The sequence below is a fragment of the Haliaeetus albicilla genome, chromosome 15, assembly GCF_947461875.1.
Source record: "Haliaeetus albicilla chromosome 15, bHalAlb1.1, whole genome shotgun sequence".
Classification (NCBI taxonomy): Eukaryota; Metazoa; Chordata; class Aves; order Accipitriformes; family Accipitridae; genus Haliaeetus; species Haliaeetus albicilla.
Window position 1 is genome coordinate 7,669,211 of NC_091497.1, and position 22,628 is coordinate 7,691,838.

Genomic DNA, 22,628 nt, shown 5'->3' on the forward strand with positions numbered 1-22,628 from the left:
TTAAGCTAGATGTAACGTGTGAAAGTCGAGAGATGTATAATGTTGGGGTTTTTTTTCTCAGATCACGTTCTAGATTAGGCCACCTCGTTAATATGTATTTATTTGCTGTGGACAGGACCTGACCCAGGCCATCCGTGCAGCTGCCACAACGCAACGTAGATCCCCTCTCGTTCAAGCCAGACAAACCCGGGAGGGAGCACGGGCTGAGAACTTGTAATGCCTCATGAAAAAAGGGTACGTCTACACCGCGGCGGCTGCACCAGGTCATCTTTCAGCCAGGAGCACGGCCCCACGCAGCGCCGTGCTGCGGGGCAATGCGTGAGCCCACAGGGTTATACCTGCCCACAGGGAGCAGGACGGCTCCGCTGGCCCCTTGAGTCAAGTCACCTTGCCATACAGCTCATTGACAAAGCAGATGAGAAGAGTTTCTTTTCCCCGTTGTTATTTTCTTCTTTATTGTGGTCGAGACTCTGCAGGAATCTAATACTGAGGGGCACAGCATGCCCACAGCCACAAGAAACACATCAATGGAACGGAAGAAAGCAGATGCTTATGATTTCCTCTTGCATTTCAGCTGTGGGACGGGTACCTCACAGCAAGCTTTCAATGATATGTTCCAACATCTCTAAAACCACAACAGCTTTCCTTTTATCGCAATGGGTTTCCAATACAATCCACCTCCTCAAAAACAAGGTGCCAGTCTTCATATGAGGAGATGCGAGTTGGGAGAGGGGTATGGTTGTCAAACGGACTTGCAAATAAACTCTCCAATTCTTGTTGTGTTTGGGTTTTTTTTAGATTTAAAATATCTTTCCAGTGCTGGGGATGACCTGGACTAATAGAAACATGGGTCTTGTCTCTGCTAGGCTTTTACATCAGGAAGCTCCCTGCATCTGAGCACAACCCTGTCTTTTGTATTGGTGATGCAGTTGAAGTATAACAGCTTGGGAAGAACAGCTGATGCCTGAGCTGAGAGAAAGCTACATACGCAGGGCCAAGGGAAAAAAAAGAGCCTGGAATGAAAGAGGAACCACCTGCCAGAAAAATAAAGGAGTAGGTGGGGAGACCTGGAGAGAGCAAGCCTGTGGGAACAGTGAGTGACCTGAGTTAATAGGGAGCGTGGGGGAGGAGTGGGCAGCGAGCAATTGCTCTTGTGTTCAAAATCCTAGTGACGGGATGAGTCAGAGACTCTGACTGAATTTTGCCTTCACTACACCCACAGACTGGTTATTATAAAGCTTAGGGGAGCACAGGTTGGTGCAGCAACAAAAACTACACAGTGACTCGACGGGTATATGAAGCACCCCCAAGTGCCCAAAAATCTGAAGAACATCTCCCAAACACCGTGCCCTTTCACACAAGGTTTCCTGCAGCTCTAACTAGTCTGCCGAGCTGCTGCTCTTTATGTAATGAGACTTAGACTGATAACCGAGTGGCAGCTGCGTTGGAGATGAAGGGGTATGGCAGACTACCTGGGAATGCTCTTCACGAGTCTCCACTGGGGCTTCTGGAAGCAGCAAGCTCCAGGAGTTAATTCAACCCAGCAAGACCACTGCCCAGGAACTACTAAATACTCTTTTAGTCCCTCAGGACAACACGATTCAGCGAACAAGAAGGTATATTTGTATTATGTCCCTCAGTGACTGTTCTTTAACTGCTTTTTCTCTCAATCATTTCTGCTCCTAGCACTCATCCTCCTCCCCAGGCCAGGGGCCAGGTGACCTGCTCAGCAAGTTCTACCACACTGAAACAGTGAAAACTGCTGGTAAACACCCGCTCACTCACATCGGACGGTCCTAACGGGCCAAAGGAGGCATAAGCTGTTGCGACAGGTCTCCTGCTTCTGAAAGGCATCTGCTCTGACCACCCCGAGGCTTTGCCACCGAACCGCGCGATTGGGAAGAGGGGCTTCCCACACCTTCAGAGGGAAGGAGGGTCTGTGATCAGGTGTCCAACCGGGTTCTTCTTTGAGAAAATAACTTATATCAATTTAAATCGAGGTGCACAAGTTTAAAGTTTGACAGGTCAGGTGGTGACAGGGGATACTAGCGACAGCCAGGACAGCTTTGTGCTGTCAGTGCTGCTGCTGAGAAAAACAAATGAGGAAAGAAAACAGGGCCTGAAGGAGACACCCTGCTTTTCTAACAGCCTACATAATGAATGTCAACTGGTTCAACTTCTCTGCTTTTCCTAGTTTCAGTTTGAGGGCAGAGACAGTGGCAGCAGGTTAGGACTTGCTCCTCCAAGTTGACTTGATGGCTAGTGCCCCTCTGCTGCAGGGGCAGCCCGCCGGGAGCTCCTGCGGGTTAAGCACCGCAGGCGACGGGGCTGAGCTGTGCCTCCAGACTTTGCTCTGAAACAGATGAGAAATATCCCTCCCAAAAGAGGGACAAATCCTAGAGAGCCGTACAGCCCCTTCTGCAGCAAGCAAATGTTCACATAAAAGCTAAACACCACGTAACACAACCGTTAAAGGCTTATTTCAGTTCTGTTCTCTCCTAACCCATTTAAGCCAAGCTCATGGATTTTTAAGGGTGTCTGCCCAGCAGTTTAGCTATCTGGTTTTTAACCCTACCTTTAGTTAAGCCAGAAGAGCTGGCATGGAGACAGCTACACGAATAGAGGGAGAGAGGCAAACAGGAAAAAGGAAGTGTTAAAGGAACTTGTGCATGCTGGGAGGACTACAGGAGAACACTTGAAAATAAAAATAAGAGGGTTTTGCAGAAAACAAACACAAACAGGTGATTGACAATGCAGGGAATACTAAGAGTCCCTAAACTCAGACATAAGGGGGGGTCTTGAGAAAGAGATTCCCCTTAAACCCCATTGTATCTCAATTTATGCTAGATGTTGCTGCCTAAATTAATAGTTTCATCTTAAATTTAATGCACTTCTTCCCTTTGCTTTGGATCAATTGAAACAAGTTGCACGGCTGCATGATCACTTGAACAGAAATAAAAAATGGGAGCTAGCTGTGATAGGACACAGGACTGGATGTAACCATCTCTTTTTAGCAGCAGCTCACAGTTGCACGGGTTAGGTATAAGGTGAAATATAGTCTCAGGAAATAGGATGACATAATTTCATGCAGCATCTGACACCCTGCACTTTATTCTGAGCTAAAAAAATCTCAAGAGCATGAAAAAGCAGTGCCTTCAAGAATTGTACCTGTCCTGGGAACAGTATTTTCACAGAGTAGATTTAAAACAATGAGTCTTTTCTCATGAGACTTCCTTTGAACTCACTGGGGAGAAACACACCACTTCCAGAGAGAACTCAGTGGAAGAAAAACCCACCCAGATTCATCCTTAGGACAATTCACAGGAGATTCTCTCCTGCTTTTTCAATACAAGAACTGGGGGTATCCATGAGACAAGGAGGTTTAAAATGAACAACAGAAGTTGGTTTCCACGCTATACGTAATGAAGTTGTGGAAGTCCTCGTTGTGGCATGCTGTGGGTACTGAAGGTGTACACGGTTCAAAAAGCAGCGTGACAAATCCAGAAGACTGTCACTGAGAGCCATTAAGTACAACCCTATTACGCCTGGCTCTCAGTGTCCCTGAGCAGCACACCACCAGGAGCTAGGAGAGCACTCCAGAAAGCCATTGCACGTTTGCACAACACCTCCTAAATATCCACTCCTGGCCATTATTGGGTCACTGGGCTAAATGGGGCTTTGGTCTGACCCAGGGTGGCCACTGCTGTTCTGAATACAGACAGACTCTGCAGAGTTAATTCTCGGTCATCTAAAACTGGCCTTGATTTGACACTTTGTCTTCATGCCCACGCTTTGCAGCAACTCAGACACACGAAAGCTTCTGCCAGGTGTTCTCAGACTACCTGTAGTTTATTGGACTTTTTACAAGAAAAAACAGAGGTGGGCGAAAAAGAGAGGATGCGACCGAACTTGTTGCTCTGCAGGAAGAGCGAGATCTGGATTCTGCATCCCCCACTTGGAAGGTTTCAGCCTGCAACTTCCACATCCCCAGAGCCCACAACTACTGAGAAAGGCAGCCTATACCCTCCCATCCTGCTGAAATTGGGTCACTGTGCAGCAAAGCAGGCAAAATCCATGGGCCCAGAAGGCATAAGCCACTCTTGTCGCCCAGGATAAATGAGTTTGCCCATTTCAGTCATTCTTCCCCACCAGCTGTAGGCACAGCCCTTGAACTCACCTTGTCTTCGAACGGTGTCACACTACATAACCAGGCGATGGGCAGAAATTCAGCCAGCTAGGACACTATAAACACCCATTTAAATGTTTTCTAGTATATACAAAACTAGCCAATCCCCTCTGCATACGGTGCTTATCCAGACTGCCTCACCTGCCAAGTGAGAGCAAGTATCACCTACTTCAAAGTGTGAGATGATCCTGAGTTCTTGACATTTGTAAAGCATTTAGAGACCCACAAAAGAATCACAGGAAGGCAAATGACTACCTACTGCATCCCAACCCTGAGCTCACTCTCTTACAAACAGCCTGCTCACTTTACAAAGACTTTTCTTTCTGCTAAGGCCATCTTAAACAGTTCCAGATATTTCAACAAAGTGGATGTTCCTAAAATTTCTTTTTTTTTTTTCCTGGAACCCTTTTAACTTGGTAAACAGGTCTCTGTGTACAGCTTTCAATTACCTTTTATTCTGTGGTGCCAAATGAGACTAGATAGGCATATTCTTAAAAGGCTTTCATGAAAACGCAAATGAACAGTTTCACTAGTCTGCTGGCTCAATAAACAGAGCAGTTCGAAGTGTTTAGACACTAGTAAATAGATAAAAAATACAGGAAAAGCCATCTGTAGCCCTACAGAAGCTTTCGTTTCCTTGTTACCATCATAAAACTTGCAATGACAGTATCTTCAAGATATGTCCTCTGTTATCTGTATTAGCTTAGACAACATATCCTTCTAGTAGTAGCTGACCTGCAGAAAGAGTATAAATCTGAGTCAAGAAGCAACACCAGAATTTAAAACCCAGACTTGCCTGTAAACATGAGTCAACTCCCAGCAAAATGCACATGATCATATTTTCTTATCTGCAAAGCTTTTCCCCTCTCTACCGCTCCTAGACATCACCATTCATTTTAATTTTTTTTTTTTTTAATTCCAGCTCAAGTACAGCAAAGTGTGGCTTGTTCTTGTCCCCAGACATTATATTATATATTAGTATTCCTTTAAAAGGATTTTGTTCTTTACTACTAGCAGGACAAGAAAGCCTTGAAAATGGATTTGCTTATAGTGTCCAACTTGGAGGGATCTAAATGTGATATATTAAGTGTTATATATCCAGGTTGTTCACTTTTAAATTAAGCTACTTGAACCCAGCTACTTGAAAAATATAAACACGGCAGTTCTGAAATTCAAACTTCCCAGTTAGACAGGCTTCTCCACAGTCCCTTCCTATCGCACAAATACTGCAGCATCCAAAGGGGAGCCTGTAAGGGCTCCAAAAAGGTTTCAGGAGGGTTTAAGGCGGCAGACGATGCTCCGGCAGTGCTTCCTCAGCATCCTCTACTTTCCTGCCCACCGGCAGGGCAAGTATCCCTTCGTTCACCTCAGGCACAGTCAACCAGATTAGCTCAGAGACACTTTCATCCTCACATTAAGCTCACTGAAGCCACTTGCCCGGTAGGGTTTTAGGTGTGCCCACGTGGCCACACCGGCTGGCCAAGTCACGGGGAGCTTCTGCTGGAGGGAGCCCCATCACTGGAGGCGATGTTTTGACTGGGTAATGGGCACACATCTGGCTGACTGCTGCATCGATCTTCCATCAGTACACAGGAATGATCCACCTACATTCTCCTAACACCCCAAAAATGCCCTGTTCAAAACAGACCAGGCTCTGTCCTTCACCAAAGAGCCAGAAACAAAATGCTGAGCCACATCTCAGAAGCCCAGGCACCAGAACCTGGCTTGAAATTAGCAAGTTTCTGGCCTGAATCTGAACCAGGCTCATTAGTCTTCAGCTATTTCTGTCTCGCCTGGAGCATCTCACAGATGAAGGCTATTCAGAGCCCAAACAGTCTTCAACAGTGAGCATTTTGGATCCTCAAAACTGTAATCAGTCCAATGGGTTGCTGTTGCAACTTTCGCTGGGTTTAAAGTCAAGTATTGCAAGGACAGGTATTCAGAGCCAAAAATCCCTTTTGAGTTAAAAGCAAACAGGGTCCATTAAATTCTGTTGACCTTTTACTTGGAACCAACAGACCTACAAATATACTTCTTTGATACAGGAAAATTTGGATTCTGATGCAATCATGTTGCTCCAGAAGCCCGGCCTAAGGCCACAGTACTGTCACCTGCAGAAGTGACTGAGTGCTCTGCTGGTGCCACACAGCCCCTCTCCCTTGTGCCAGCAGCAACTACAACGACTTAGGTTTAACCACAATCAATTTCCCAACCTGGTGCGCTGCACAGTCACAAAAACAGTGGTGGCAGCACAAAGGAGGATGTGGCACTGCGTGGAGGCAGGTGTCCCTGGCTGGCATTATTTCCTTCAGTCCCAACACCAGCTTTTGCTAGCTTAGAACAACCCTGAGGCTACAGGCAACACGAAGATGCTTCTGGTCACACAGTTACAGGATGGTTGAAGTTGGAAGGGTCCTCTGGAGGTCATCTGGTCCAACCCCCTGCTCAAGCAGGGCCACCTAGAGCTGGTTGCCCAAGGATCACGTCCAGATGGCTTTTGAACACCTCCAGGAACGGAGACCCCACAACCTCCCTGGTCAGCCTGCACCGGTGCTCAGTCACCCTCACAGTGACAAAGTGTTTCCTGATGTTCAGAGGGAACGTCCCGTGTTTCAGTTTGCGCCTATTGCCTCCGGTCCTGTCACTGGGCACCCCTGAAAAAAGCCTGGCTCTGTCCTTTGCACCCTCCCTGCAGGTATTTATATACACTGATGAGATCCCCCTAAGCTTTCTCTTCTCCAGGCTGAACAGTCCTAGCTCTCTCAGCCTCTCCTCATAAGAAAGATGCTCCAGACCCTTCATCATCTTTGTGGCCCTTTGCTGGACTCTCTCCCATAGCTCCATACTGGTGCTTTGGCAGTCTGATCCAGCTGGCAGATACTGATACCACAGTCCCTCGTCCACCCTGGAAAGAAGGCAGGCATGCAGGAGAGTAGATGTCCCTTCCGAAACAGTGGTTCTTTTGATCAATCAGCACGTAAAGGAGAACCTGTGCTGTATCTTGTGTTTGACTGACTTCTTAGGGAGCAGCTGTAACTACCAGGCACCACCTAACTGTAACACATACCTCAATCTGAGACTAAAAAAAATTATCTGTCTTTGAGTAGGAAGAGGTGTATTGAAAGAGACTAAACGTACTCGCTATAATTTATTTTTACAGCAGGTACACCAAAGCAAGACAGTCAAAATGCTAAGTCTCCAAAGCTCTAGATATTATGTAAATAAACTCTAAATAATTGCCTGCATTAAAGTGTAGTTCAGCATTCAGCAAGGAAAACAGCTCTTGGTTTAATTAAATTCTGATTTTATCTATAATTCTAGACTGTTCTGTTTGTTTATTTACATGAAAAGTTATCCTGCTTGTTGAGTGCCAAAGCCTTATTCTGAAACTGTATGATTAACACCAGTATTTCTGAAAGCTACGCATCAAATGGACTTATGCGACTGATGACATAAATCCCTCAGCCGGCAGTAAAAACAAACTGAGCTAACCAGGCACATTCTTGCCATACATACGGCAATTTACAAACACTCTTCTGAATAACGGAGATAATGGCTGCGAGGATACCGGCTGATACAGCCAAGAGGCATGCACTCGCAATGATCCCTACAAGCTTTTTATGCACTGCAGGGTCAGGCGGCACACCGAAACACCGAAAGCTCCGACTCGTGCTCAGCGGCAAGGAGCTGCAATCGAAGACGTTGTCGCCCCGCTATCAGATCTCCCTCCGCCTGCAGCAGGGTTGGGGGGAAGAAACCCGTACCTCTACCTCTGCTGCTTCAAGCCGCAGTCTGGCTTCTTGGTATAATTCCATCCTTACCAGCAATTGAACCCAACAGACTCAACTAGAAAATGCAAGATGGGAAGCCCAGGTGCATGCTGCCTTCTGCCAGCTGGGAAGAGGGTGATGATGAGCAGTGGGATGGAGCAGCCACCAGAGCCGGGCTGGAGTGAGCTGGCCCCTCGGAGCAGATGCCCTCCCACACTAGGACAAAACACGCCTGCTTGCCTTAACTACATTTTTTACACGTTTGTGGACTTCTCTCCCCTGAGCAATGATGCTGGTTGTCAGTAAGTTATCCACAGCGATCCCTCGGGATTTCTCTCCACGATATTATTAGCTTAGGCTGTGACTCCAGTTTCAATTCATGGGCAATAACCACCCCTGCACAAAAGTCTCCAGCTCAAATAGCTGGCACCTCTGCTGCAAGCTCCCTACACTGCCAGGGAGAGCAATGCTGTCCTGGGGCAGCAAGGACAGGCGCATCACCACTTCAGCCTGGATGCAGCAGCAGCAGCACCACCTCTTGCACTGGAAACCCACCACCCTGCCAGCCCAGGGGTGACCGAGCCCTGCTGCCCATCTCCAGCCTCCCAGCCACAGCTCCGAGTCTTCACAATAGTTAAAAACTGTATGAAAAAAAAAAAAAAAACCTTCTATTGACTTGCTTATTTTTTGTAAAAGGATTATTGCCATTTGCTGCAGACACTAGCCTGCCCTTTTAAAAAAAAAAATTATCCCATTGGCAGACAACCAATATACAAGAACATCTACAAAGAAGCTGTTACAGTTTATCGTGCAGTAATCCATGGATTAAGGTCATTAATAGCACTCGATGACAAACTGCCATGACTCCAAAGGTGCTGTTCTGGCTTGCAGGATATACAGAACATAACCCCCTCACAAACATTTTCACCAAGTTACTTTCTTCTGAATCTTCAAAAGAAGAGAAGAAACGAGAAAACCTAGAAGAAAGATGCCTAGTACAGTATCTCACATTGCACCAAAAAACCGTTATAATGCAAATGAATTAACATTTTCAAATAACACTGAATTTTCTTCTCATTCACACTGATGTTTTCACAGTAGGAGAGCTCTTGGTGTGTAACCGAAATTTTGATCTACAGAGCTAAATTTAAAAAGCAAGCCAAGACATTCTCCCATGTCCAAAAGACAAAGCCACAACTAAAACTTTCAAAACAAAACCTGAAATGCTCAATTTTTTCCTTTAATTATTTATATGAAATAAGCTTTTTACTTCTGTTGACATGAGAATACAAATGTATCATCACAGAAAACACTGTGTACTCCCCAAATCCCACAGGGTCATTAATATTCTTTTATACAGTACACAAAGTATTTTCACAGAACTTTTAAAATGGTCTTCTAAAGCGTGCCTGATGTCATTAGGAAGTCAGACGAAGTTGATGGCCTAACAACATAATTGCTAAATAGCCTTCAAAGGAGAGAATCCCTTCAGTCTGTTCTAAACTAATGCTGCTATCTGCACTAGCCATACATGTAATTATCAATGCTATTAACTTATCTGAGAGTCCCCAATACCAAGGGTAAACAACCTGTGGTGTCAAAATTGAAGTAATGGATAGACTTTTCTTACTTCTGCTGATTTAAACGAAAGAATCTGCACTCTTTCCATAGGATTTGTTTCATCAGGACTCTGGCAATGGCCTAGTACTGTGCCACTGTGTAGTTTCATTTGCCATGAAACAATGATAAATCAGAAAATGTACTCAGGAGAATACAATTGTCCCACCAGCTGTAATCAATCCTGTATCCTACAGTCACATGCAATTTTTCTAAACAACATATTGACACTGGAAAAGAAAATCCTTAGAAAGAAGTCTTTTCAAAGCTTCAATAAATAAAAGTTATGACAAATAACAATTGTATTAATATACATCTTACCAAGAACAAATCAATTCCTGATCAACCTGGTTTAATTGTAACTCATCATTTCACATTTTACTTTCAGTACAATGTAATAGCATTTTCACTACACATGCAAATTTTTTTTTTTCTTACCTTTAAGGAGTCAAAGCAGGCAATAACTCTTCCATTTTCAACCTGGCAACTTTTAGGGGGGTGTGCAAATTTGCATTCTTCATCAGAGCGTGAACAAGTTCCCCTCTGAAATTGCCTGCACACTTCTAACGTTAGCCATTTTGTATCTCTTACGGGAGCAACATTCAAAGCCATGATGAAAAGCTGATTTCGAATTTGTAAATTTCTGTCAAGTGAATTACGCCAAAGAAATTTCCAAAACTAATGATGAAGGGAAAGGAGAGGGAAAAAAAAGAAAAAAAACCCCAAAAACCAAAACACACACACACAAAAAAAAAAACAGGAAAAAAATTCAATTCCAACTGAAAAGAAAGTTAAAAAAGTGGGGGACAATTACTGATGTCCAATGCATGCAAAGCAGAATAAACAGAGAAAGTTTATCAGCAATCACTATCAATCATTAAGTCCCACTTGTAGACTTTTGGCTGGGAAAAAACATGCTCAGTCGCATTTCTGTCTGTAAAACACGCGGGCTTCTTGATTGTATCACGGATGCACTGGTTTTAAGCCAAGGTCCTTCAATGCAATGGCACTCCTTGATAGAATAGTAGTTCTCTGACGGTTACTTGCTGGTATTGATTACACAAGAAAAGCAATGCAGTCATTTGTTCGTGTCCCAGGAACAATAATAATAATTCCTCTTCCTCTTTTTCTTCTTTCAGCTTCCCATCAACTAATTGGCAAATGGAGACAGCTGAGGTATCTTCCGCCAGGTATAGGGTGAAGGCAATGTCTGGCTGGCAAAGACGGGATTAACACGGGCCTAGCAGTCCTCGCTCATAAAAGTGACTTGACAAAGGCACTTTTTAAGTCACTGACCTGACAAAACAAATACAGTATCAGTTCACGTGCAACTCATTCAAATCAACATTACGAAACCTATCATCCCTTTTAATCAGATTATAAACATACTGCCAATGCTCACTTGCGTTGCTTTTTCCAGGCAAAAATCAGCCTCCTTCGTGAAGTTACACGTGACAAGGGAATAACCAGTTGAAACACGTATTGCAGTAATATTCTAGGCAACAGTCCAACAGTTGGGAATGACTTAAATAGATGAATGTGGCAGACACAATAATTAGGCATGCTGGTTGTGAAACAATTCCATCTAATATGCTCAGTCTCCAAAACAATATACAAGAACCCGTTTCCATTAATTTATCATTTGGCCCTTTAGATTGTGTTACTACATTATAAGCTGTTACTTGGTATTTGTTCTCCCTGAGAAATGAGGACAGTAGGATTCTGTTCAGATTTTTTGTCTCTCCCTCTGCTTCTCAAGGGAAAAAAAAACAAAACAAAAAATTGTCATTCCAAAATTACAGAGAGAAAAAGCCTTCCATATCCAGAAAATAGAGTTAGTTTCCCTGTCAAGCTAACGGCTGTTTCATAAAGGCTTCATGAAAGGGCTCAGCACTAAGTCATCATCCCCTAATGAGTTCTTTCTAATATGAAGCCATCTTTATCTAAATTTTCCTTTGATTAAATTAGCTTTCATGTACCTTTACAAATACATGGTTCAGCACCAAAATCTAAGACTTAAATATGGAACTTAAGCTATTTGGGGACTATAAAATACCTAGGATATTTTATAGCTAAACAGCTCGGAAAAATCAAAGGGTTAGATATTATAAATATTTTCTAATAAATGACTATATTTTATATGCAGACAGACAGCGAAACCACAGACATGATCTTTCCTTCTATTCAGCTTCAAAGGAACACAGCTTTCACTCCGCAGATACCAGCCAGAAACAGTTGACAGATTATTTTTGTGCAAGAATAAAGGGGGAAGGACTGGAATAACCGAGGTTTTAAAATGCATCAATAAAAATAGCTCTAAAAACACTGTCAGCTTTCCCATGCCAGAATAATTACCATTCTGTGCTTGGATTCATCTGATTTAATTGAAGTCAGTATTGTTAGTAATGTGAGTAAGAATTACTCACACACAGTTTCAGGAACAGATTCCAGTTCTGACTTCCAGGTCTTCACATTAAAAGGCTTTTCTATTACTTCGGAATGCTACCAGAACGGATTTTACTACGTGACTGATACCTACACCAAAATTTGCTATTGCTAGGATGAATAAAGGTAATACAATGCTAATTGCTCAAAAATTCAGTTGCAAGTCCAACATGCAGTAAGATAGATCTGGATGATACTTAGCTAGCTTTACCTGGTTATCAAGAACAATGAGTTGCAAGAGAATTAGTATATTTTTAAATAATCCTGTACAATTGTAGTATAGTACAGTACATGAATTAAATATTCCTCAAATTAAATATTCCATCGATGTTGTCCCACAGCATCTATGAAGAGTAGGGTTAAGCTGAAAACGTACAAAGAGGTGAGAAAATACTCAAAACTGATGAAAGGGAAAGAGAGGAGAAAAGACAAGGAGGGCCTCTCCACAAGAGCTTGTTGAGCTGATAGCTTGTTGGGCTGACGATTTAGCTGGCTAAATGTAAAAGACGAAATATTCTCCCTAGAGCCACCCATTCCAATTCAGAAATGTCAGTAACGGGTTTCAGTAATAGATGTAGGAGACAGATGGAGATTTGAAGAAAAGGGTAAATGTTATACCGCACACTGCTGAAAGTCACAAGTAGTAATACTCTGCCGGGATGCATATTACCAAAATTGACAAAGTCATTTCTCAAGTAGTAGGTGTTAAGACTAAAGAAAACCAGACATTGCACATGGCGGCAAAGCAAACAGCACACAGTATATAAATGGCAGTAGCCATGGTTTTAAAAAAACATGCACAACAGAATCACATACGAGATTCATGAGACTGCAGCAAGAATTAATACCAAAAAGCGCTGGGGGTAGAAGGGTAGAAGTGGAGTGAAATACAGCATCATCCTATTTCCTACCTTCTTACTACATGAAGATTTTCTAAAGAAAGGGAAGCATGAAAAGATAGTCTCAAAAATCTGTGCCTTGTTCAAAAATAATGACACGATCTGATTTCTCAAGAGGCACCAAGTGCTTCAGCAGTTTCTACTGGTGCAGGCTTAGGAGAGACAGAGCCGTTCTGAAGGAGGCCGTGCCTTCAGCAGGAGGCAGGTGCAAACATGGTGGATCCAGAAGAATTTGGAGTGCTTCATCCCTACCACTTACACGGCCTATGCATTCACGGCCACATCCTAGGCAGCTGCCATACCTCCTCTACCCATCACCTGCTCCAGGAGGGTGAAAGAAGACATGCCACCTGGAACGCCTGAACATGAGAGGGAACCAATACAGGGAGAAGGGAGAGGAAAGACAAACTGGGGAAAAAAATTATGGGAGGAACCAAGGAAAGTAGAGTTCAAGATATGAGGAAAGAGCTGAAGAGAAGGAAAAAATGGGACTGGAAGGTAGGAAAGTGAAATGGCTGGTTGTGGAAGAGGAAGGAAGGGAGAGGCTTCATGGGAAATGGGGAAAAAATAAGATGGGTGTGGAAGAAAGATGGAGGGAGGATGTGAACACTTGGGGAGAGAAGAGCAAGAAGGAATTGTAGACAGAAAGCAGAAGAGACTATGGTTACAAGGGAAAATTTAGTGGTTTGGGTAAACAGAGGAAAGTAAATGAGGGAAAAGAAACATGGGATTTACAGAAGAAAATATAATAATAATCCTTAACAAAATGCCTCCCAGGCCACAGACCATTACTAACATCGCAGCCCACCCTGACTTTGTGTGTTGCAAAACCCACCCATATGGAGAGAACACCAGCGCCTCCAGCAAAGGTGAACTCTGCTGATACTTCCACTACTTCTAACTTCTGTTTGTGTCGCAATGTATCAGCCAAAGTTAGCTGTTCTGCCAAAACCAACCAGATCTCACCAGCCTAGAGCCTTCAGCACCAACAGGGTCCCTTATCCAGGCAGAAGGTTTGCTTTTCAGTTTGCTTGGGGGTTTTGTTGAGTTGTTTTATTATTGTCATTAACAATTCCAACTCAAGCCTACACTCTCCACTGTAGCTAAACAAACTACCAAAACTTACACATTGACAACCGAGACGAAAAAAGTTCTTATGGAATCTGAAGAAAGCGCTCAACTTAATAAGTATAAAAGAACTAATTTTGTTTGGTTTTTTACAACTACTGCTGTTTATTTTCAGTCTCTCACACACTTGGATCAATGGAATTGATCCAGAATACACATCTACAAATGCAGTTTTTTGTATGCTAAAGCGAAATAAAATCATGCACGTGTATTTGTAAAAACTATTTAGCTTTAGACCCCTCTTCTCAGATAAGCATCAATTCCCTTTTGCGGGAAGCTAGCAAGGCATGGAACAGTAGGAGGCTTTTGCCAATCTCATGTTCTCCTGAGAGAGCGGGAAAGAGCCTGTGTTAGGCTCCAGACCTTCTTTCTGTTCTAAACCACAAAATCATTTCTCCTTTTCCAAGTAAGCAAAAAAAAAAAAAAAAAAAAAAATCCCAGTAAAAAAAAATAATCCTTTTAATTATTAAACAAGGCAAAGCACACAGGTGCTAGGAGCCCTCAGAAAAGGTTCTCATTCTGAGGAACACTAGGCAGCCAGTCTCTTTAGGAGTTGCAAGTGAGCACAAAGCCCTGCCCAGTTACAAACCACCAGGATCTCTCAGCTGGAAAATAGGAGCTCTTGCTACATACAAAGCATGGGCTGCTCTGGTACAGTAGTTTTACTTATCAGACAGATTATGTGGCAATGGATTATGTAGTATCTGTCTAATGGAGAAGCTGAGTCTTCCTGGACATGTTGTATTCATGCTTCAGTAAATAACTGTAGCGGGTTTGTATGGCAAGGTTTTGGTAGCAGGGGGGGTTACAGGGGTGGCTTCTGTGAGAAGCTGCTGGAAGCTTCCCCCATGTCTGACAGAGCCAACACCAGCTGGCTCCGAGACTGACCCACTGCTGGCCAAGGCTGAGCCCATCAGCGACGGTGGTAGTGCCTCTGGGAGAACAGATTTAAGGGGAAAAAACCGCTGTGCAAGAGCAGCCGGCGGAGAGGAGTTGAGAATGAGAGAAACAGCCCTGCAGACCCCCAGGTCAGTGAAGGAGAGAGAGGAGGAGGTGCTCCAGGCGCCAGAGCAGAGATTCCCCGGCAGCCCATGGTGGGGAAGACCATGGTGAGGCAGGCTGTCCCCCTGCAGTCCAGGGAGGTCCACGGGGGAGCAGATCTCCACCTGCAGCCCGGGGAGGACCCCACACTGGAGCAGGGGGGTGCCCGAAGGAGGCTGTGACCCCGTGGGAAGCCCACACTGGAGCAGGCTCCTGGCAGGACCTGTGGCCCTGTGGAGAGAGGAGCCCACGCTGGAGCAGGTTTGCTGGCAGGACTTGTGACCCCACGGGGGACCCACGCTGGAGCAGTCTGTGCCTGAAGGACTGCAGCCCGTGGAAGGGACCCATTCTGGAGCAGTTTGCGAAGAACTGCAGCCCATGGGAAGGACCCATGTTGGAGAAGTTTGTGGAGGACTGTCTCCCGTGGGAGGAATCCCACACTGGAGCAGGGGAAGAATGAGGAGTCCTCGCCCTGAGGAGGAAGGAGCAGCAGTGACAAAATGTGACGGACTGACCCCAACCCCCATTCCCTGTCCCCCTGCACCACTGGAGGGAGGAGGTAGAGAAATTGTGACTGAAATTGAGCCGGGAAGGAGGGAGGGATGGGGGGAAGGTGTTTTAAGATTTGGGCTTATTTCTCATTACCCTACTCTGATTTGATTGGTAATAAATTAAATTAATTTTTCCCCAGGTGGAATCTGTTTTGCCCGTGATGGTAATTGGTGAGTGATCGCTCCCTATCCTTATCTCGACCCACGAGCCTTTCATTGTATTTTCTCCCCCCTGTCCAGCTGAGGAGGGGAGTGATAGAGCAGCTTTGGTGGGCACCTGGCATTCAGCCAGCGTCAACCCACCACAATAACATGTAGTAATGAGCAAAGACCTCATCTTCAAAAAGCCAACTCTACAGGTGACGACTTCCAGTAAAGAAGCAGAGTCCTCTACATGGTCCCAACATAGATCTCTAGTGGAACCACTAAGTTAACTCAAAAGGCATTAGAACAGTTTTTCACTTTACTCTTAGAGAATTAAGCACTCTGTATTATTCATCACATTAAAATCTTCAGGAAGAAATGTCAAGACTGGGGCTCAATTTGTTGCCAAAGTTTATCAACATGATCCATATACTTCTTCTATATATACACCAGAAGCTCAAGAATTAAAAAGTTGGAAAACCCTCAGTTGTACCTAAGACAAATTGTATGGTTTAAGTATACAAACTCTTCTTTCCCAACAAGCCAGAAAAGATGTGCTAAATATACTTAGCTTTACAAGTTTGATCATTTACAATGGTCTGTTTTAAAAATAAGGAATTGAAAAACAAACAACCAAAACCCCAAAGACTCACTATGCTGCGGAAGCAGGGTGTTCTTCCTTTAGGTCACTAGCAGAGCAGAAACCTGTTGACTGTCACAATAGATTGCTGCCCAAATTCAGTTAAACACCTGAACTCAGGTGGGATAAAACTCACCTTCAGGACCTACCTACAGTCACCAAAATTGACCTGCTTGATACTCCAATGCCAAGAGAATGTCTTGAGAACTTTGTTTTCAAACATAACATGCACATACTGCAACTCTTCGCAGAGAGACTGTTAGCTTTGCCAAACATAGGAACGCTTTCAAGAGGACCAAAGCCACATCTCTAATCCCAGGGAAATGGTACTGCCCAGTTTTAAACTCTTGACCCCAAAGCAGGTTGCTGCTACAACTTTTGTACACTTACATGTAAACACAAATTCATGTTGCCTGCTTCCATAGTCTTAAATTCACTTCAGTAATCTTTTAACAAAGAAACAAAACAATGACCCTGCAGTAGACACCAGGCACACAGAATTTCAGGTTGAAATTTTAAGCTCTGGCGGGAAGTCGTAAGCGGTGGAAAATGGGCTCTCTACCCTTAGACAGTTAACCACTGGCTTCACGCTCCACAATACAAGTTCATGAACCAGCAACGTCTTAACCATGTACAACCTTAACTCACATTCTCATGACATTCCTATTAGTCCAGGAAATAAACTAATCTATAAGAAAAAATACCCTTGGTTTAGCCACTCCATTCAGCCTGGACTTACTAATTTCGAGTCAGTGATTTTACCTGGGTCAGGCAATGTGGGACAAAATACAACCATTCCCAGATGTCCCAGGACAACCCATGACATCCAAACACAAGGATTAACCAATGTGCCCCGCTCTGCAGATGCATCTTCAGACTACAGACACGCATTGTGTTCCTTCAGAAAGCTGCCACTCCTTCAGCAGCTGACCACATTTGCAAAGGAAACTTGCTTTGCAGTTCACTATGTTCATAGCCAAAACCTAGCGGAAAGATGCCCTGTGTAAGTCTAATACGTAGGGATCCTTCTATAACCAGATCAAGTTAAGCATCTTGAACATTCACAATGGAAATACAGATATTCAAACACTGACAACTACTGAACCCTCAACCCTTAAGGCCAGGAAAAGGCATCCAAATTCTGCTAAGTCGTACCTCTTGTTTGCAGCTGCACAGTGGACTCCACTTTCAAAGCACTCGGGACACAGCCACACGTTTAGGAGACACTGGCAGGTGCTTTAGTCCAAAAGATGGTGGGACTTTGCTTCAGTTTTTCAACTAAACCTCACTGTTACATTCTTTTAAATGCCATTTTTCCCCATTGTTTGTGCTTTAAATAGCATTCAATGCCTCCAAACTGAAAAGAAACTCCTACCAAAGGACTACAGTGACCCTACAAGCACACTCCAGCACCACCTTCAATTCCAGCTACCTGCCATATCCTTGACTCCTCCACGCTGTTTTCTCTTGCCCTCCATCAGACTCCCTGCCAAGGAAAGCAAGACTGCAGCTTAATCCTAGGCTAAATCTGGATCCATTACGATCTGCATCCCCAGGTGCAGAATAAGGCCAACGCAGCAGCATAAAGCACCCCGCATCACACGTGCTGGCCAACTCAACCAAGACGCGCCCACCTGCCCATGCCCCACACCTGACAAGGGTAAAGAGCAGAGCAGGCACGACATGGGACAACAGCACAGGCTGCAGCCCCGCTCCTTCCCCTGCGCTCCACCTGCGGCAGGTCTGGCTCCTCGTCGCAAGCTCCTGTAATTACAATCCTGTATCCCACGGGAGGTCCTCCCTGTCCCTGGAAAGCAGGGCTGACACTCAGTCATCGCATGCTACTTTAAACCTCACTGTGCAAAATCCTCCGCTAACCAATACAGAGAGGATCTTATGTCAAAAGATGCTAACGTGAATAAAAAAAAAAAGTAGTAGTTTTACAGAAAATAATGCGACAGTCAGCATGCTTGTTAATCACATTTGAATAAATTACATTCTTAAAGAGAGAACATGCAAGAGATTTTCATGTGGTAGAGAGGCTTTTCTCACTCCATCATCCCACCAGATTAGGAAACAGGCCCAGAAAGTGATGCAACAGCACAGAGATATCATTCCTCAGTGAGTACTACACCAGCTTCTTATTCTTCTCTTGAACCAATTTCTAACTTTCATATTTTTGACATGTAACCTAATACTAGATGTTTAGTAAGACTGGACAATGTACAGTAGAGCTTAATAATGTCTTTGCATAGTTCAATAAAACTACAGCATTAAAACCAGAACAGGCTTCTGGCTCTTTTCTGAACTGTTGTGAAGTCACAAAAAATAATATTCCCTGTATTCAAGAAACAAGAGAAAACAAGACAGACTTCCATGAAACACCATCCATTCTTTGATGGCAAATATGAATGAAAAACTTTTCTGCCACCACAACATTTTTAAGAAAAAACATTCAGTTATAGTAGAATATGACGAATGCATCTTCTTCTACATATTTCAAATGAAACTCATGAACATTTCTTTAATCATTTTAAGGGTTTTTTTCCACTTTAATATGTTAAGCAGCTTCCATTTGGCATCAAGCAAACTAGTGTTGCTCAGATGAGGAAGAAGCCAGAACTGCCCTATCAGAGAAGCAGCCCACTAGTTTGATCAGGTGGCCGGGAGCCAAAGATACTAAAATTCTAATCCCGGTTCCTGTATTAATTCGAACTGAACTCAAAGTCAAAAGTGTTCTGACTTACAAAAGAACCATTATTTATTTTATTTGCTTGACTTGGAGATAGATAACTATTGCAACATCTCTCTTTGCCTGTTATACAACCAGAGATGAACACTTGTCAACTGTAATTCAAATGAACACTTTACCCGGAGTTGATCCTAACTATTTTAGTTAAGCCAACAGAAGTCCAGGGACAGGCTAGAAAACACCAGTCTGTTTTATTTAAACTGAGCATGACCTCCAAGTATCAGTTTTGCTAAATGAGCCATATTCTCCCTTTCAAGACCATTAATGTGCCAGGTTCAGGCTCTTTAGTATGTCCCACACTATTTACAGAACGGCAATGAGCTTCTTATTAAAACCTGCTGGTTCACTTTGAAGGTGGCTTTACAATGTAATAACACTAATGTCCTTTGTCCTCAAGCAAGCAGGTGAGGAGGAAGGTGTATCACTGACTGCAAAACAAGAGACACAGCCTGGGACCTTTTCAGTGATCTACTGTACAGTACTTTGCTAACAGACCATGAAATATTTCTGCTGAACTTTAAGTCTGTAGATGACTGGAGCCCACAAGAGTATTTTCTAACATCAAAGTGCTTCAAAGTCATGCTGATAAAACTAATGCTCATTATGCTTCAGTTAAAATGCAATTGCAGAAAATAGTTTTTTCTTCTTCTAGGAAACTTCCCCCCCCTTCCCCAATGACATTCGTCCCACTCCACTTAACCTTCTGCTCCTCTCTTGGTCTGTACGTTCTCTCACAGTCTGTAACTTAAACACTTCTTGCTTCTAAGTCCAAACAAACCCAATTTTATCCTCTAGGTATATGAATTTCATACACAAAATTCTGCTCCCACCTTGACAAGAGGGCAAAAGCAATTTCTGTTTCTGTGCCTCTGCGAGCAGAGTTAATCATCCCCGGCAGCAATGACGTTATCACTTGGCCTCTTGCGGACACAAATGTTTTGCTTTTGGCAGAGTGCACCACGCAATAGCAATTAATCAAACCCAATTCCCCAGGGAAGGGTACCCCAGTGCATTAGGAGCTTCTACTCACACCCAGCTGCAGACATGCACTGTATTTATTTTTTTTTAGGACTGTAGAAATATTTATAGAAAAGTGTGCTTATGTACTGTGAAATTTTTATAGACTGGCATGGAGGGAATGTGCGATCAAATGACTGTTCTCACCTGCCAAAGGACCGATAACATGCTGTTACACAGGAGCGCAATCTAAAAGAGCTCAGGCTGTTGTCAATTTTCTATTTTCTCTACTTCGGTTTCGCACTAAGCCAAGAAGGTAGAACTCTTCCGGAGGTATTTGTTTATGTGACAAACAGCATCTCTTTGCACTGAAAGACAAGGATAGGTCTGAATAAACCAAGGATTCCATGTAAATTAAGATATGTTGAACTCACAAGCTGAAAATATGTTTAAGACTGCCAACAGCGTTATTAATACTATACTCCAACAAATTACCCAGTTCTGGGAAGTTGCATGGCACATCCAAACAAAGCTCCCAAGGCGAGGGCAGCAAGAGCACTACCTAATGCTATTAACTCCGACCACCTCTTAAGTGCTACACCCATTCTGCTGAACAGATTCCCAGCACAAAATCCAAGCAGCATCGCTGCTCTGAAATAAAATACCTGCATTTCTCTGCTCTTTTCTCCATTTGCATTTTACCCGAGAACAGGATACCGAAGTATACAGGGATGACTTTATCAGGTCAGCCAAAAAGTCCATCTCTCCCAATATCCAGTCTCCAACCATGGCCAATACCAGATGTCTACAGGAGAGTGCAAAACCAGGGCAGACAGAGTGTGATAATTTCCATGAATCTTCTCCCAGCAACCTGTAACTGATGTCTTTGCATTTAACAGGTCTCGCTAGATTTTTCTTCCATGGATTTGGCCACTCTCTTTTTGAACGCTGCTCTGTCAGAAGTGTCTTTCATCACGTGCGTGGAAAGTAGGATACCGAGAGGGAGCCTGACTAGTTTTCACAACTGTTGACAAAAGCCTGGACTCTCAGGAGAGGAGTGTGGATATGGAAGGAAACACTTCAGGACTTTGGAGATTTACAAAAATTTGAAAGCAGCAAAACGGAGCTGGGGAGTGAGATGACTGATTACAAAACCCCCTTAAGTAAATCTGTGTTATTACTGGCTTTTTATTACCCCTGAGTGGGTTAAACTAGAGGAGAGGATGTACCTTCTCCTTCCAGCAAAAGTGGAGCTTGGAGAAAAGCACTTTTAAAACCTACCAGAAGAGGAAGAAACACCAAGATCCCTCCTTCCGCACCCCAAGCTGCATCACCCAGGAGCGTTCCCAGAAGCAATGCTTTCTTAGAGATCCAACGGAGGAGGAAAACCCGAGAGCATGCCCAAAGGAGCCCAAGCGAGGCACTCCAATCACATTCTGCCAGACCCAGAGCATTTCACAGCCATCGCAAACATATTTTGGAAGCAGCAACTCATCACAATGGGAAAGCACTTCCAACAAGGAAAAGCAAAAACCTCAATAGTGTCTTTACTTCTCAGAGGACTGCCCAAGCAAACCTTCATCAGCGTCCATTTTATCGCAAGGATTCAATTCCCCTTTCTCTCTCCATTAGTAGTGTGCACATAGCACTTTAACAACAGTTTTATTTACCTCCAAAACTAGAGAAATCCTCATGAAGCAGAACACACGCAAGTGCTTTACTTCTTAGGTTTCTCACAGGACCTGCTGCAAAGCCAGACCAAGCATCTATGTTCGAATACTTTGTAGCTTACAGCAGTTAAAAAGAGGGAACAGCAACCTAATTTTACAGTCACCTATGGAATAGCATGTTGTTACCAAGTACCTTCAAAGGCAATTTAATTTAATTTTTTTAAAATAACGTTTTGATGCTAACATTCAGACAGCAAATGTTTTATATAACAGAAGCTGAAATCTTCCACTAAAAGCCATTTTTCAAAGACCCTTCCCGGTCAAGGAGAAACCAGTAATGGGTTTTTTTGCCACAGCCCTGGAAGAAAAAACAAAGGAGTGGTATTCACAACAGGTTATTGGTATCTTCTGAAGGTAGGTTGCCTTTCTGTGTTTTGAACAGAGAGATTGCTTGCTGCCTGATTATCTTTGGTCCTCCAAGGCAAATAAAGAAAAGATCAAATGAAGCTCAAAGTGAAGAAGACAGTGAAAGACTTTCTTTCCAAAATTCAGGCCATTTATTTGTCCACAAAAACAAACAAAAAAACCCAACCAACCAACATTTAAAACTTCAGATGCTACCTGTGTTGTGTTTGACAATACATAATGGAAATTTATTCTCCCTGCAATAAAATAAATTTGCATTTAGTGAACCATTATTCTGTTGTCAAATAGGTATCATGAGTTCAGAAAGAGAATGCTTTTCCTCTAAAGTTGTTTTTGTAACTGGTGGCAGAGAAACAAAGATCTTTTCTCAGAGTACTTGCAAGTTCTGGTGAATTTCTGTTT

General features: G+C 43.5%; 1 protein-coding gene across 11 annotated transcripts in view; it reads right to left on the reverse strand.

Moving 5' to 3' along the window:
* The window catches only part of MBNL2 (muscleblind like splicing regulator 2), a 112,380-nt gene that overhangs the window by 62,412 nt on the left and 27,340 nt on the right, over positions 1–22,628 (reverse strand). For 7 of the 11 annotated variants that reach the window (XM_069802441.1, XM_069802440.1, XM_069802445.1 and 4 more), the window contains exon 2: positions 10,012–10,869. The exons of 2 other annotated variants lie outside the window; for them this stretch is intronic. In XM_069802441.1, coding sequence (XP_069658542.1) covers positions 10,012–10,185 — 174 coding nt within the window. In that variant the 5' untranslated portion in view covers positions 10,186–10,869. Of the gene's footprint in view, positions 1–10,011; positions 10,870–20,337; positions 20,499–22,628 lie in introns of all 11 variants that reach the window. 2 more of the 11 variants (XM_069802442.1, XM_069802443.1) reach the window with 2 other exon arrangements.